Here is an 18,010-nt window from a genome sequence, read left to right as displayed (position 1 = left end):
GGAGAGGCCTGAAAGCAAACTTGAAGTGATCAGACCTATAAATTACAGAACAAGTGAAGCACTCTCAGTGTTGTGGCGAGTTGAAGATGATTTGGTGCGTAGTAGGAACTGTTTGTATGATAAAACAGAACAAGCGTTTCTGGAGTAGACTCTAAAAGAGGAATATGAATCCACTAAACATTTAAATTGTGATACTGTTAAAAGGGACAAGTGGTCGCGAGAGAAATGCTTAAAATTGGAGTTTTTAATAAATGAAGTAAGGCTTGGAAGAATGCCTATTCAAAACAATTCTTGTAGCATTTCTTTTTTTATGCAATATATGGGCAGATGTGTTGCAGACTCTCAAGACTCTACCAGAAGTCATGTATTTGCATTTTCAAGCTGTAAATTTTAAAATTAGATTTGCACCTCAGTTTTGCTTTTAAGTTTTTCTTAGACATGATAGTTACAGAATAAAACTCACAGACATGAATCATAGATGGTCTTGAAGGAAAAGGAAGAATAAAGAAACATTTCAAAATCTTAAATTTAAGATCAGCTTTCAGTGGAGCAGTGCAGAAGATATAAAGCTCATGCACTGATCATACAGGAAAAACATGCATGAAAACAAGTCCAACTGTAAGCTATTTTTCATTGTGAGATGAATCACTGTGATTCCTGCTTTTTAGTCCAGCATGACAGATTTGCTAAGGATCAGGTGAACTGAGAAAAAAGAAAATATTTTCTGTTCCCTTTCATGCCTTTTAGGAAGGATACAGTACCCAGGTATACAGAAACAGCTGAGTTTGACACACAGATGTTGGCTACTCCTCTGATTTGAGATGTAGCTTTGCAATGAGATGCCCTAAATTTTCTTTCATCATTCTTACTGCTACGTTTGGATGGAGTTGCTCACACAGGTTTAATTTCTTTTTGTGGTTATGGCCCAGATATCTTGGATTTCAATTGATTCCAGCACTGGAACTTGTAGCTATGCTTCCTCTTGGCTTTAAAGAGGAAAAAAGACGTGGAATGAAAACACGTGGGTACAGAAGAAAAGGAGAGCCAAGAACCTAGATTGGGCATCCCAGAAATGGCTTTAGACTTGGCCTGCATGGATGGTTTGGCAGTGTCATTGAACCTTTTTGTGGCCAAATGGGTTTACAAAGGCAGCTGTTTCCTGGATAGGATTTGAGAAGTGGAGTAAAATTAAGGATAGGTTCAAGCACAATTTCAGCATGTTATGGTGAGCTTGATGTATTCTTAAAATAAGGTATTTCAAAAATATTTAGAATGGTGGAATTGACACTTATTCCTTGAAGTCCGAAAGTGGTATAGTCAGCTGGAATTATGTCTTTGAATTGTTTAGACTGAAGCTTGTACAAAGCCCCTGACATTACTGTTCTATTCTATGGATTTAGTGTTAGTTCAGCCTATGAGATGATGAGCCATTGCAAATATTTCCCTTTAAACAGATTCAGTCCTCTGAGTCTACTTGATGCTTGACTTCTTTTCTGTTTATTTAAAACTTGCAATGAACACCATTCTAGTCAAAACATTCTTCCAGCTTTACCTGCTACAACTTGGCAAGATTCAAACAAATTTAACAAAGCATTGGAACCTTGTATAATGCAGCACTACATTTATGTTCACAGCTTTGCCAGTATGACTTCTGATTTCTCTGTGCACGTACATTTCTCTACCATTCTATCTCCCTGTATTTTTTCTAGAGCCTCGTTCCATTCTGTGTATGTGTGCAACAGTGTAAAGCTGAGAAAAAAACAGGGAGCCTTTCTCGCTCCAAACCCTTTTCTTTAAGTAGGAGAACATGCTAGGCCCTGAATATAGAAATTAAACAGGCTGAGGAGAGTTGGAAGTGGTCTAAATTCCCTTCTACAGATACAGATGTTTGTTTTTCCTCCTTCCTTGTTGTGTGTTTTTTTTTCTGTCCTAATTGCTACACTTAAAACTTCCTATCCCAAGATGGACTTCAGTCATAAGACCTGCTTTAGCCCATCTTTTTGTAGTGTAGGGTCCAGCTGAAGCTCACAGCTCTATGACCATAAGCAATCTGCCTCATATTAGCTGTTATCTACTTAGTTATTTACAGTGCATTGCGCAAACTTAGTGATGGAACCAGTGGGAAGAAACCATCCAAAGAAAATCTCTGTATTGTCAGCTGTTCAACAATGAAGCTCCTGTTATGCGTACTGCAAGATAAAGAATACACCATGAGAATCCAAAGTGCAGGTCCTGTGGCTTCCCAAATTAGTGCAGTTATAACATACACAAGTTTAAGAATTTTGTGTGTCTAGCAGATACTGAGCACTTTACATCTAAAGCAATGTGAGGGAGTCGCACACAGAAAGGACAAGAAGACCACCAAATCTACAGCTGGTTGCTTGTGTACATAAATAATTATTTGTGCCTGTGTGGCTGTTTGCTTGAATAAGATGGCACGTTCATGTTTGCATGAAATTAAGTGCGAAGAGTTTAGAAATCTGGCTCCTAATCTATAACAAAATCTATTAATAACAGACCATGCTAGGCACTGCTGAGTCTAGTGCAAACTGGGATGCGTTTAAAAAACAAACAAACAAAAGCCGTGAATAAAATCAACAGAGATAAAAAAGAAAGTGCGGGGGTAGGAGTGTCTAATGTAACACAGCTAAAACCAGCTGTTCTAGGCTTCTGTCACTTGCACCTTCATCATCCTTGATATAATTTCTTGTTTGAAGTGTCTTATGTATCTTATTCTGCATGTTTTGTTTTTTTATTTGCTTTGTTGTTACTATAAAAAGCATGCAGATGAAAATATTTGATATTGAAACTCACGCTAACACTGACTTTGTTTTTCTCAATATTCTTGAATATTTACCTTCTTTTCCCTCTCCCTATACTCATACGTTTTTAAAACACACACACACAGATTACTCAACTACCCCTACCCACCAAGTTCTGAGCAAATTCAGAAGGGCACGCTGTGTTACACTATCAAAAAGTGACAACTAGCTATAAAAAAACTATATATCTTTTTAATGATGAACGGGCTATAATGAGAATTGATGAAATGAAATTAATGGTAATTTAAAATAATGTAGACGTTTTAATAATGATTGTGGCAAGGTTTTAGCAGGGCATTGCTGGTTTTGTGCAGGCTGAAGGGGATTCATTTTGCTGGGGGCTTTCCCTTGAGAGGCCACCAGCACTTGTGTGATTATGGAAAAAAATCTGTTGTGGGAGCTGGAGCAGTGCTATGTGGCTCGGCCAGAAGCACGCTGAGCCATGGCACTTCTGACCAGCTTCAGGAGCAAACTGCTGCGCTCCCAGGAGTTGCCTGTGTGTGGCTTCAAGAAGTCATTGCTGCTTGGTTTCCATGTCTCACCTCCTTCAGTCGAGACAGGACAATCTAAAACTACTTCCCACTTTTAGGGTTGTTGTTTTTTTCAGTAGAAATTTAAAATCGCTCTGCTGATACTAATACTGATGGATTTTTAAGTATATCTGTTGCTGAAAAGCAGAGATCAAGGGTATGTAGTTACTAAGGATGAGACCCAGTAATTTAGTTACTAGGTTCAGGTTTAACTAGCAAGTGTTTGTGGCTACTCTCCTGCTGCTAGGCTACTCCGAAAGACCACCAAGGCTGGGCTGCTATCTGTCACCTTGTGTAGCATTCACAGCCCAGGCAGCAGCAGAGAGCTGTCAGGGCTGCTTTTCTTAGGCTATTTTCTTCTAGTGGTTAAAATCTCATTTGAATTTAAGGCATAGTCTGGGTTTGTAAAGATTCAAATCCCCCTCTGGATTTCATCCTATTGTACCTGATCAGCTGTACATGCCAGCAATCGGTAGTCAAGCAAAATCCAAAATGTGCTACTTAGCTGGGGAAGAATACGTCTTCTGGCCTGCTCTCCTTCCCAGCCCACAAAGGAGGCAGAAGTCTCGCAAAACTTGGCATGATGGTACTTTAAATTAGTTCTCTCACACGGGCTGTGGGCTCAATTAGGACAGGTACCAGAGCATCAGGAATACGCAGGAGAGTAAATGCAGGAGAAAATCAAATTGGTGAACCCAACAAAGTTTATGCCTTGTCCCAGATTTTCTCAACACGCGTACAGTCTTTAATCTTCTATCATGGTTTGTATAGTCTGTCAAGTGAAAAACGTCGTCAGTAATCTTAAAAGCCATCAACCTGCAGGAAGCAAGCGCTGCATCCCAGCTTACATGCTCCAAATAAGCACAGCTCCTGCAGCAGAAACAGTAAAACCAAGAGACCAGCCATCCCAGGATTTGAAGCTGCCTGGAGCACAAACAGGAATCAGTAATTCAACAGAATGTGGTACAAAATAATGTGTTGTGTTTTCTTGAGGGTTTTTTGTTTGTTTGTTTTTCCTCTACCAGGAGTGATGTAATTAAATTAAAAGTGAGTGCTAGAGGAGTTTATTGTAGACTTTTATAGGATAAACTATCTTTTAGCTGAAGAGAACAAAAACTAAGGTTAGAGTAAGAAAAAGTTTTTCTTTATAACTTGATTTGGTAGAAATGATCTCTGTGCTTTCAGGTGGTTCTGCTTCTGCCCCAGAGCTCAGTTCCATTGGCAGTGTAACAGCAGTCTGTAGCATTTTTATTTTATTTTTCAGTGAAAGTACCATACTTGGATTTCTTTTTTTTTTTAAAAAAAAAAAAGCAATTACCTAATGTGAGAACTGGTCAATGAAAGGGGTCAAAGGCCAGGTGGGAGTGTGAAAACAACAGAGTGAGAAAATAACCTATGGGGTATTATGGGGTGGACAGATTGTGATTAAATTCCAGCTGCTTTCAACAAGTTACTGCTTGTCAGCTGCGCTGCGGTAATTGACCATGTGCATGTATTAAGTCCACCCCCGTAGGAGGGTAGAACATGTTAATCTGAACTTCATAGAGTGGACATGTGTCTGTAATCTAAATTTTGCAAGTGGCAGAACTCACACGGATGCACTATGCTTAGAGAGAAACAGGAGCCAGATGACTTGTTCGGGGTTGTCTTGACAGGCAGCAGAGGAGCAGGAATTGTAATTCAGCTTGCCTGAGCCGCTCAGTTTTCAGTTTCAAACACCACAGAAGCGAACATGGCTGTAAGTTTTAAGTCAGTTGATACTTTCCCAGTGAAGTGCTGCGACTGTTGAAGTGCATCTCCCAGATACCTCGTTCAGAGCCGTGGGGCTTCCCCTCTCTGGCTATTTAGGTAGCTATAGCCAAGCATCTGGGAAAAAATCACCTGTGCTAGGATGGAAAGGTGAACGTGTGGCAGGATGCATTGGTGTGCTACCTTATATCCAGTGAGGGCTCTCTTTTTTTTTTTTTTTTTTTTTAAACTTCTACACTGATTTAGTTCTGGATTTGCTTCAGAGTAACTTGGAGTGAAGTTTGTGCCTTCTTCAAGTTTAGTTTAAATTCAGGAGTGATTTACTAGGTTTGCTTTCAAGGCTGGGCGTGGGGAGCTGGTTTGGTTTGCTTTGTTTTATTGTACTCATTCTGTTTAAATAGCTGCTGCCAGCACGAAGCTGTTGGCAGTGACATTCAAGAAGAGGAGATTGCAGTCGGGTAATGCCCACAGCCCCGCGGCCATGGGCCCTGCTAGTGCTGGCGTCCTGCATGCTGGGGAGCTGCAGCCTCTCGCTTCTCGTGGCTCTCATGTCGTGCTGCTGACATGAAGTTGTACAGTCTCAGCTGATGGGAGATCTGAGCAGGGGTGTGTGAGCGTGTTTTAAGTGAGGAGAGAAAGGGGTCCCATAAGCAGCATGAGAATACATAAAAGGCATATTGTGGTTTATGATGTCTAGATGCCCACCTGGAGAGCAGAGAGCTTAGGAACAAAATAAAAAGACTGAAATTGTGCTCGACTCTGGAATAAGATAAGAGTATGGTAGTGGAAGGATTTAAATGGGGAGGGCAGCTGTTATAGCCCCCAGTTGTACATATTTTATCCTGAGGCACCATTTGGTTTAATAAAATTTAGATCTAAGGCTGTCCTTAACCTATCAGTTTCTTAAGACTTAATTATAAAGGTTATACTTTCAAAGGACAAAAGCATTATTCATTTGTCTGTTCGTGTCTTCCAGGTTTATCTTGCAGATTATGGACTTTCCTACAGATATTGTCCCAATGGGAACCACAAACAGTATCAAGAAAATCCTAGGAAGGGCCATAATGGGACAATAGAGTTTACCAGCGTAGATGCCCACAAGGGAGTAGGTAGGTTTCTTTTTTGTATTTCAGAGGAGTGATTACAGCATGAGTAATCAGGCTGTGAAAGCTGATGTATACAATAGAAGTAGTCCTGGGGATTGCTTGAGGTTGATTGGACCCTTGTGTGGTGACCTCTTCTTGTACCTTTGAACGCTTCTTCAGTGCTGCTGGGGAAGGGGGCAGCACGATTAAAACCCAAAGGCTACTGCACATTTGGTACTGGAAGGTGGACCAAGATGCCCTAAGAAAAGCTTGCCGATGAACTTAATTGGTTCACGTTGGGAGTACTGGTTTGTGTTTGCTGTACTCTGCAGAGGCAGCACATGCTAATGTTGTATTATCAAGTAAAAATGTTTCAGGTCTGCACTGTCCTTTAGGGAGAGCTGTGTCTGAGTGTCACCATATGTGTTATAAGAGGATATTTCAAGATGACATTCCTTCTGCAAGGAGAAAAACCTTTTCTGAAGCCATAAAGTGTTAACTTGTTGAAATCTTTTTCCAGTAGCCTTTCATATATCTTACTTATTTAAACTCACTTTGATGGTATTGGAAACACATTTGCAGGTAAATTACATACATAGTCCTTTTATTGGATATTGATTGTACTGCCTTGCATTCCAAGGCAGACTTAATTCAACAATTCCCTAATTAGTTAAAGTCATAACCTATGTCTTGTATTCATTTACCATTAATTAAACCTTAGCTGTTTATTACACTGCAGTCCAAATCCAATAGCAGACCCATAGAGCCATGGAAAAGGGAATGGGAGGTCAATATCGAAAATATATGGTGCGAAGTCCCACTGATGGCTGCATTGTTCACAATCAATATGGTCAATGCAACACAACTTTCTTAGTTGCTATGTCAGCAAGACAAAAAGTCAATTCTAATGTTATGGTAGTGAAAAAATGGTGATTATTGAAAAACTTTGACTCTTGCTATGAAACAGTGTTTTTGTTAACTTTTCTTTCCTTTACTCTCCCCTCTCCACCCCAAGATCCTCTAAAACAAAAGGAATGGTTTGCTGTTGCCAGTTCTGCTCGGATCATAGTGTCACAAGTGATAACTGTAGAAATTTGTGCTTGTTAATAGCTGCTGAACTGTTACCTTAAACTAATACTTTCTAACGAGTTTTAGTTGGCACAAACAACTGTATATTATTGCTTTTTCTATTAAAAGGACCATTGACCATGTAATGTAGAGGGTCTTGATAATTTGCCGGCGCTGTTAAAACCTGCAATCGTTTAACTCTGGTCATTAGGAAAAATGAAATAAGACTGTCAAGTATTTGCTGCTAAGACAATTGCATGATTTCACCTGCGAAAAAACATTCAGTGGTGAAGAGGGCATCTGTTTCAGCCTCTTGTAGCCCACCCAAGCATCCCGTGCGTTTTCTGGAGTTCTGACAATGGCTTGTTTTCCTGGTAGTGAGGGATATGGCTGTGTACTTGTGTTTTATGTGGGCGCTGTCTGAAGAATAGCTGGAGGCTGGATTATTTGGGATTCAGCAGTTGGATAGTTACAGTAGCTAGCTTGTCTAGCAGACAGGTGTCTGTTGAGAAATCCATGATTACATGACAGGTAATTCTTTTTATTTGAAAAAATAGGGAAATTTAACAGACATGGGTGGCAAAGAATGTGCAACTGTAAGTTAAGCTTTTGTCTTTAGTAAGCTGCGGGGTTAGATTCCCCCCTCAAGTAGCTACAGCCATGGTGAAATTGCTGCGAGTTGAAGGACTCCAGAAAACAAAATATTCAGCAAGGTAGCTGCAGGAGGGGAGTTCCCCCCATCTTACACTTGAAAAATTTATGCTTGCTAATAGCTGCAAACAGAATATCTGCAGATTTTTCTGTTGTTCCTGCCAGAAAAGCCTGCAGAACACAATTTCAGATCTGGTATGTTGCAGAGAATCCGAACTGTTCATGTTGAATGCCTCAGCTCTGACTTCGTAACAGCCTGAATCCATTAAGGTCAAATTACCAGTTTCTCATTTGCAGCAGGTCTCTCAACATCCCAGGGAAAATCTGCATCTGCAGTGACTTCGGTCAGAGATTACACGGGCCCAGATGGCAAAATACAGGGACTGATTTCCCTCATCTCTTGTTGTGAGCTTCAGAGTTGCAGATATGTTTTAGGATGCTAAAAGACTTCCAACAGTTTTGTAAGGGCTTCTCAACAATCTCCTGTACTCCTGACTTGTGACTGAGTCTCAGCACAGTCTCAAGTACAAAGTGAGACGAGGTGCTCTTCTGAAGTGTTTGAAGACTGCATCGCTGTTGGCAAACTACAGCCATGTAAACAACCTTAATTCTAATTTGTTACCCAAATTTTCAGCATGGAATATTTTTTATTTTAATGCTCTCGGAATAGAGTTCAATTTTTTTAAATGTTATTTTATATAAATGAGATCCTTTCCAGAGGGCATTTCCTGAGTGTACGTAGCAACATAAATATGTCTCAAACCTCAAAACCCTTATACAGTACCAGTTCTATATTGAGCTAGACAAATGAGAACATTTTGACTTGCTCTGGTTTTCCTTGTAAAGTAGCTACCTGAATATATACAAGGATTTGAGGTACATGCTGAAACTTAAAATTATGAATTTGTTGCTTACAAAAGTGCCTCTTGGCAATGCTTGAAGATGATAACCTCCTTGCATAACGCCAATCAAATGCAACCACTTCCCACTAATTTAAATCAAAACTGGAGTTTCCGTGGCTGAATCGAGAGATTAACCCAGCTGCATTCCTGTCTATTCCCCAAGCTCGCCGTGGAGCTCGTTGGTTGTAGAAGTTTTGCAGTCCACCAAGACCCATAAAGTTTCACTTTTGGGCGGTGTAATTAGTCTGTGCTCATCTGACAGCCTCCGGTGAGGGTCGAGGGGGATGTGAATCGCATCTGCAGCCAGGTCAGCTTGGTGTGGGCTGCTGGGGCTGCTGGCCCTGTGTGGGAACCAAAGGGGGATCCCACGAGCTGGGAGAGGCTGGGAGCAGCTGCCCTGCCGTGTCCTGGCTCTTTACGCTGGCTCGTCCTTCGTGTTGCAAGCTTTGCACAGCTCACAAGTGCCCCATCTCAGGGCACCTGTTTGCAGGTATTCACCGCGACCTCGGTTACATCCTGCCCATACCCACAGTTCATTTTGTGCCAGGCCAGGGCCCAGGCTGGGGCTTTGCCATCCCACACCGTCAGCTCTCCGTGTTCGGTGGCTGGGTCTCTTTGCAAACGTATGGCCAATAAGCGGCACCGAACAAGGCATCGTTCTACAGGCTTTTTGGTTAAAATCCTTTTTAGTTTGATGCAAATTCCATACGGCACAACTGCATTGTTAGTTTTTGCATAGTATTTTAGTGTATTCATTGTATTCATTTTTAAAGACCATACTGTATAAACAGTATTACATTTTTGTTTGTTGATTGATAATTAAAGAGAATTATATCTGCACCCAATGTACGTTTAAAAAATTGTTACATAGTTAGTGTTAAAATGTAATATTTGGATCAATGCCTCTTATGGATTTTTGTAGATTTTCTACTCACTGAGGCATGCAGTCAATACCTAATTTCTCTGGAGATATACTGCGCTTAACATATGGAGTTTTTTTTTAAATACTCTAGTCCTGTGCATTGAGTGCGTAAGACCAGTTTTAATTTGCTATCATTGATGAGCATAAAAGTATGAACTGTCTGTGAATACCCTCCTGCATATATCTGTTTGCCATAGATTTCAGGATAACTCTGCCCTTCCTTTTAACAAATGTTTCACGGTAACTATTAGTAGTTCTGCCATCTCTCGCGTTGGGTAGGGCACCTACCAAAATCCTTGCAGGACTGATACTGACATCTAAAACAGCAAAAGCTGCTTAAGACAGCAGGGGTGCCTTCTGACAGGCTTAAGGATAAGCAGAGCATCTGAAGAAGTTTGCCTCAGTAAGGGCTACTTTGGTGGTTGGCAAATACGTTTTCTCTGAGTGGGTCTCATTGAGCCGAAGGTGTCTCTGTGTATTTTCATGTCCTGCCTTTGGGAAGGCAGCTGCAGCTATCTGTGATGCCACATTTTAGCCAGTTCTTTATGCCCTTCACATGGGGTTATTGCAGCACACATGCCTCGAGGTCCCCCCAGATGCTCGCGTGCTGTGTTTGTTCGGGGCGTGCAGGCATCGGGCTGATCGAGGAGCAAGCTCGGCAGTTCTTGCTCTCCTTTTCCCACTGGTCTGACAGAACTGTTACTGTTGATATTAACATAGCCCAGTGCTTGTCCATTTTCACTTTTCTTTTACATTCAAGGGATGACTAGAATACCTGCAGGCTTCATTTTGTGAGGAAGGATGTGCAGGAATATAAACACCTCTGCCTGGAAACAAATTCTTTCTGAGCCTGCATGGTTTCTAGAGAACTTCAGCTCTAAGTGGCTCTGGATCAAGAGGTTTATTTGGCGTCTGTCCATGTACAGTTAGGAGTCAGAGGGAGCCTGCTGCATTTTTTTGTTGGTCAAATGAATTATTGATTTGCTGCAATTTGGTATGTGCTTCCTGAAGACTCTGTGCAGGACAAACTGTAAATCCAAAAATAAAAGGAAAATCTAACTGGTCTGGTGAAAAATGGGTGTGAAACTTTGCAGAGTAAAATAAATAAAAAGATGTTTTAGTTTCTGAATGTTGGATTGGAAATGTGTCCGCAGCAGAAGAGGGAGCAGAAGGTCATTGTAAGTGAAGGAAGAGTCAGGCTTTAGCAAGGAGAAGAGAAAAGATTGAATAGGTTTTTGAAACCACCTCTGCAAGCTTATTCTGTCCTGCCAAGAATGGCCAGAAGTAGCAAAAATAAGATGAGCATCACCGTTTCCAGCACAGCTGATGAGCGTGGCTTGGAATTGGCTGTTCTCTTTAGTTTGGGTTTCTCATGCTCTACACCAGGAATTCAAAAAGTTAGTGAACCTCATAGCTGCTTGTCAGCCCCTTACCTTTGTGATATATTTTTTCCACGCAGATGTAAAGGAGGAGTAAAGCTTCCCATCCCCAGCCCCTGCCACATGTTCTCCTTAGTACAGCCTTGGGACCTCTTACATCTGACCAGGTAGCCCATCTCTTGCCACGACCATTTTGTCTCCCTCTCAGACCTGGTGGTGAAGTTCCCCAACATCTTCCCACTACATAAACTTCTCCCCCCTGAGTCAGGACCCCAGCCCTCTTCAGCACCTCCCATCTCACCAGTCCTGCTTTTTATCCGCTCCCTGCCTGTGTGTAGAGGAGAATCCTGACGCTGGCCACACTCTCTTATTGCAGCTGCAGCAGAGCATTACGGACGCTAGCAGTGCACGAGCTAGGAAGCTCTGCAGTGAGGTCCTGTGCTTGTGAGCTCGGACGCGGCAGGGCAGAGGCAGGAGTGTTGCTGCTTTTGTGGCTCCTGAGGCGCGTTAGGCATCCCAAGGCCGGGGCTGCCGGCTAGCTGTGGTCCAGCTGCAAGAGGATGCGAACCCTCAGGACTGCCAGGCTGATTTTGGCCCCTCTGACCACCCGCAGTGGGCCAAGAGCTTCAGGAGCTCCTGCCAGTGCTGCAGCACGCTTCGTGCCTGTCAGCCATCCAAGCAGCTGAGCGTGTAGCTGCGGGATTCAGGTTTGGGACAGGGACCATGTCTGGCACAGAGGAAGTTGCTCGTTGCCATGCCCCAGGTTGAGTTATCTGGAAGGGTTGTAGTCCAATTGTGGCAATGCTGTGTTTGCACTGGATTTATTTGTCTTTCCATCGTTGCATGGTGGTGGTTGTTATCAGTGAGTACTTGAGCAAAGCGCCAAGCTAACGGTGCAGAACTGTACATGAGGGAAGGAGGGACTGTTCCCGGCCCCTGCTGGCAGCTCTCCTGCCTGGGACTGGATAACTCCCTATAGAATGGCCTGCAGGCATTAAAAGTCATTTAACTTATTTTTTTTTACTGTATTTATATAACCTTTTTCCTGTAGCTATCCACTCGATTCAGAAATTCACTGTACTGCTGCAGCGAACTCCCTGAAACTGGCTGGTACGCTGGGGAAGCGTTACCTTGTTATTACATCTTCTGGGCTCTTTCTTCCTCCTGCCACTAATACTGGAACTGATTTTTGGCAAATCGCGTGTTTGTCCGTTTTTATCTTCCCAACTTGAAGTTAAAAAAAAAAAATAAATTGTACCACACTCAGTTCATTTATTAAACGTTATGATGAGACATTTTTTAACATAATTATATTTCTCCATGGTCATGTTAATGCTCCTTTCCTTTATGGGCATTTGGATTAATGGCTCTGCTATAAGTTATATTTGTTTGTGATTTAATATGAATTTGTATGCTGTAATGTCAGTGAGAAATGGAGATTCCACTGCATGTAGACACAATACAAGCAACTAAAATGATCCTTTTTATGAAAAGCTTCCAATCTAAAGAAACAGTAATGGTGAAATCATAATGTAACAGTGCTAATTAAAAATAATAGAAAAAACATTTCATCTCCTGCTCATTAGCCTCCTAGATCTCTACAAAAGGCTTGACAAAGTTATCTAAATAAGGGCCATGGAGGAAAACTCCCATTTTGCATGGGTTTAAGATGAGCTTCTTGGGAGTAGTGTAGCATTGAGAGCATGGCATGACGTCTGTGATATCATTTATGCTCTATTTTGAAATAGTAATCTGAATTTATATTAGGGCTCAAATAGCTGCCAAATCCAGTATACGAAGATACATAATATATTTTCTTCTCAGGGTGAATTGCTTCAGTTACATTATTCTGAGTTATTGTTCAGCCCTATGCCTGCATGTTGAGTATATGTTTGTAGTGCGTATAAAACTTCTTATGGCCTGACTCTGATTTCATTGACATGGTTGTTAATTCATTAACTTCAGTGGAGTTGTTCCTGATTTATTTTGGCAGGAGTGAGAACAGAATCAGGCCTTAAATCTTAAAATTAAAAAGTTAAACTATAAAAAATTGTGAAGTAAAATACTGCCCTGTTAAGTAGTATTTCAGATGAGACTAAAATAATAATAAAAAATCCTAGTTAATAGAAAACCAGAAATCAAGTATCTATATGGAAAGAAAAAACTACAGATTTTTAGTCTACAGTGAAATAACAGAATTTGATTTAAACATTATTTTGAATATATGCTCTTGTAACGGTGCCAAGTTATCAAGCAAAATTGTTGTATTTTTGCCTGGCTATTGCATTTAAAAATGAAGCCAGATTCACATCTCTCAGTTGATGTTTATCAAGGGTTCTTGTAATCTCCAATTATATTAGCAGCTATATTTTGCAAGTAAATGTGTAGTTGAAATTTATATATTAGTGCTTTATTTGGGTGAAAATCTAATTATTCCATTGGTTATAGATCATATTAGTTCATTAAAATTAGCTGTTTGAATACATTTTTTTTGCTAGAATCAAAATGATTTTAAAAGTTCAGGAAGTTAGCATCTCTAGTACTGAGCTGGGAAAGAAGCAGAGACAAAGAATAAGCTCGTACAACCAAGTAATCAAACGCTGACATTTTCATGTGGATCTATGAAAAACACATGTAAAAGTCTTTATGCAGTAACACTTGCAGTGACCTGGGAGATAAAGTGATACGGGAATTTACCATCTCTCTGTAAAACATTTCCCCTTTTATTTTCGAGTGATGTATGGCTCAGTTACACGTGTGTGTCTATTTTTTTCAGCTGACTGCCGTGGCTTTAGGAACGTCTTGGTGAAGGTTTACTTGCACCCATCTCCCCGTTTGTGGTCGCTTTGCTCTAGCATTAGCTGGGGAAGGGCTGGAAGATCTGGATGGGAGGAAGATGGTAATTAGTCGTGGCCAAACTGTGACTGGGAAGTAAACTTTATTCTCTGGGGACTGCTTTGTCAGAAAACCTTAGGTTAGCTCCTGAAGCCTAATTGACTTAGCATTATTTACAGATTTATATCAATTAGTCCCTCAGTGGATAGCAGTGTCCTATTGTAATTCTGACAGTTTTTCTCAGAAGGCCACTTTACATAGCCCATCTTACACAAGCAGGTGCCAGAAAAGCACTGAGTGAAAATTAGAGGATCTGCAATCAAAAATGCTGGCTTATATGGTTCTAATCTGGAATTGCCATAATGGAAAAAGGAGTTGTGAACACGTGTATGAATGGACTTGTTCCACAGTTAACAGGAGATTTATGGTGGAAGAAATCACTACAGAACAGCAAGTGGTAGAGATTGTGTTTTTATTTTAATACGAGAGCCAAGTCTTGCATTAGGACATTGTTGAATCTAGTGCAGAAAATAAACGACCCCCGAGGGACAGTGTAGCATTCTGTTAGATTGAAGGGCCTTTAATAATCCCGTAGTCTAATAGCAGTTCAGATAGAGAATGCATGAGAACTTATCTTCTGCTTTCACAATAATGCGTGTACGGTAACAAGAAACAGTTATGATGTGTTGGCACCATAGCTTTTAGCAGATGACTTTTTAAATTAAAAGATAAGTTTGCTGAGTGACTTTCTGGAATTTATTTAATGAAGGCCCATAAAATATGATATCTGTTTACAACTGGATTAGCAGCGCTGTGCTCAACTACCAGTCTTTACTCTAGACAAGAAGTATGGAGCAAATCTGAAATCTTCTTTCATTCCTGGAAAGTTCAAACTCATTTTGCAAAAGCATAAATTTAACTTCTACATCCGTCTGTCTTTAGTCTTGATAAACAGTTTGGGTTTTTACAGGTTCCATGTTGTCTTGTCCTGCAAACTATAGGCTGTAAGTCAGATGTGTACAGAAACATTGCAAAAAATCACCCTTTTTCAAATTTTTCAAGTTTGGCTTCCTCCGACTAGCAGTAAGCAACAGCAAATGTGTTAGTATCACATTTTTTTCCCTTTCCCTTGGAAAAGTCAATATATAGATTAACTTCAGTTACTTATTTTTCTGCACAGGAGATGTTTGTGGATGGGGCTAATTTTTGATTGAATTATATCTACTGTATTTTTATTCTGTAGTTAATAGGTGTGTTTAGGGTGTGTGGGGTGAGAGTAAGTTCTTCCTGAAATAACTTCTTTTTTGGAAACAGGTAGTGGTAAGTTTACCCAGGACTTGCTAAACCGTAAGTGTATTTGAGCCTGGGCTACAGCTCTCTCTAAACAAACAGTTCATGGTACTTGTAAGCAGACAACTTTGGTGTGTAAATGTACACTAGATGGCAGTTTTGTCATATCTTCCAAGTTCAAATAGCTCTGTAGTAGAACAGGAAAGGCCATCAGTGTTTAGTCTGCACTCACAGGGTCCCTGCATGACCAATGTGGACCCCATGGACTTCCTGGAACATGTGTTAGCAATTTAGCAGCAGACATTTATTTCTTTGTTTTACTGCTTGGCTCTTTGAGAAAGTGTTGGTACTCAGTTATGGGCTGTCTGGATCATGTCAGAGGCCATGGGGATCAAGTCCATGTGACAGGCCAGACTGAGGAAGGATGAAGTTGGAGGAGGTGAGGAAAGTGACCCTTACTTCAACAGCAACAAGTCACTGCCTGTCTGTGGACTGTGGCCAAAAGCCTGGGCGTTTTAGGCCTAATACAGCTGAACAAACAAAACACTTTGCCCATTTGGCTTTTTCATATTTCATCAACAGTAGTTCAATCAACGTCTTTTCTGTTTCCTAAGAAGAGGTTCTTATTCTTTATCTTTTTTTTTTCTCCCCCCTTCTGTTTTAGCCCCATCCAGACGAGGTGACCTTGAAATCCTTGGCTACTGCATGCTGCAATGGTTATGTGGGAAACTACCCTGGGAGCAGAACCTGAAGGACCCCGTAGCTGTCCAGACTGCGAAAACAAAGTAAAACTAAACCCACACGTACACACGCACGTACCACCCCAGAGCCCTACTACATCCTCATCACTTAAAACAGGTCTGAAAAGGACAATTTACATCCTGTAGAGTATCACCTTACAAGAGAGCTAAAACAATTTTCCTGAATAGGGAGGTGTTAGAAGCAGTTAAAGATGTGAACTCCATGTGCATATAGACCCTCTCGCACATTTTTACGTATGTACTGCTGCGAAGATACGATAAACTCAGCTGCAGAGTCCAGTCATTTTGTCTGCTAGTTGTTTTTTCAATACTCTTTTTAAATCACACGTTTGTGAACAATTGCGTGCCTTACTGCACATACAGAAGGATGTTGTAGGTTTCCGTTGAAGTTCTTGGGTGCTTTGTAGAGACTGTGGTACAAAAGTCTCTTGGAAGTTTTCTTTCACATGTGTATTGAATGTATTTAACTTGCTATTTGATACCTGTTTTTTAGATGTTTTTATGTAGATTTTTAATGTTATACAAGCCTACTGGCGTTACAAACATTTAAATACCAAAATACTAAAGAATTTGCTTAAAATCTTTTCTTTTTCCCAGCATGACTCATTAGAGCTTACTAAAGCAACAGAGTGTATTAGTGTTTTCTTTCACTGCTTTCACAGTTGGGACTTGAGAGAGTTAATTGTATGTGGTACAGCATTGCCTGTAGAAGGCTATACAGAAGAGTAGTTATCCATAAATGTAACATCACAATTGGAGAAGGCAGCAAACTTTTAAGTAGGGCAAGTCACAACAGAGGTACACAATAGAGATAGCTGATCCACAGAAATCAATCTGCAAATTCAGTGTGGCATCGGCTCTCAACAGAGAAAAAGGTTAGCCTGCAGACTGTGGATAATGCAGATTGCATCTGTAAATGTTGACATCGTATGTTATATTTAATATTTCTCCTTTAGAACTTCTGATCATTACACAACCCCCTGCAAAGTAACACTTATACAATTCAATGTTTAATCAATTTAATCAATCAAGCTGTTTCACTAATTCTTCCCATGCAATTAACCCTTCAATTGCTAGCATTTTCAGGATGCCAGGCAAACATGCTTAGGAGGAAATGTACAGAAAATGATAGATTAGATTTAGCAGTAACATCCTTTTAGTTTAATGAATTAGTATTCCTTGGTATCAGGTAATGTTCCCCTTTAACTTACCTATTTTTGAGTGCTTGTGCTGTTTTTAAAGGCTGGAAATAGTCATCACCATGCAGGTGTTTACCTGATCACTTATAAGTACGTTACCAGCACAGGCAGATCATTTCTGAGCACACCAGTCTTCTGCTGTGAGTCTGTGTGATTAGGATGAAGACGGGGCTAGGCCTGGAAGGGTGATGCATTTGGAAAACAGGAGTCAGAGCAGGACCTCAAATTCTGCTGTCTGCTGGTGGTCTCATCCCTCCCTAACAGGTTCTTAAGTCTTTGCTACCAGTACCTGGGGCGATGAGGCCACTGTGCATGGGTAAGGGGGTATTTAAGGACTGCTGGTGTACTTGAGATCAGAAATGTTCATACCACAATTGGAGGGGAGTCTCCATTTGAATTAGAATTTAAGCTAAATAAAAGGAAAATGTGTACATTTAAATATTTAATTCCCCCAAATTGAAAACCCTTCTTCTGATATTAAAGAACAGCGCCTGGTGAGACTAAAGGTCCATCTAGCCTTGGATCCTGGTTTGAAAGATTGTCAGGAATGCAAGGTCTTAAGAATAAGAAAAGGAACTAAAATACTTTTTTAGTGAACTGTGTAATTTTGTTCTTATTTGAGATTACTTGTGTTTATTGCATAAGAACACAAAGTGACTGCAGTGTGAAGATGTGCATTCCAAGTAGCTATACATTAAATAATCCCATTCCTCTTTCCATTTGTTACAAAGTGCCAAGCCTACAGAGATAACTTCATGGGGTGGGACTCACAGCCCTGACCTTGGCAGCATCCTTCCGTTACCACAGAAGCAGGTCT

The 18,010-nt window shown here is 40.7% G+C and overlaps 1 protein-coding gene across 8 annotated transcripts in view; it reads left to right on the top strand.

Moving 5' to 3' along the window:
• VRK2 (VRK serine/threonine kinase 2) overlaps positions 1 to 18,010 on the top strand; it is a 49,434-nt gene that overhangs the window by 19,739 nt on the left and 11,685 nt on the right. For all 8 annotated transcript variants that reach the window (XM_080587895.1, XM_080587896.1, XM_080587899.1 and 5 more), the window contains 2 exons: positions 6,078 to 6,210; positions 15,898 to 16,018. In XM_080587895.1, coding sequence (XP_080444021.1) covers positions 6,078 to 6,210; positions 15,898 to 16,018 — 254 coding nt within the window. The remainder of the gene's footprint in view (positions 1 to 6,077; positions 6,211 to 15,897; positions 16,019 to 18,010) is intronic.

This window comes from Anser brachyrhynchus (genome assembly GCF_964034855.1).
Source record: "Anser brachyrhynchus genome assembly, chromosome: 3".
NCBI lineage: Eukaryota > Metazoa > Chordata > Aves > Anseriformes > Anatidae > Anser > Anser brachyrhynchus.
Note: the sequence above shows the minus strand (reverse complement) of the source record. Positions and strands in the feature narration are given on the sequence as shown.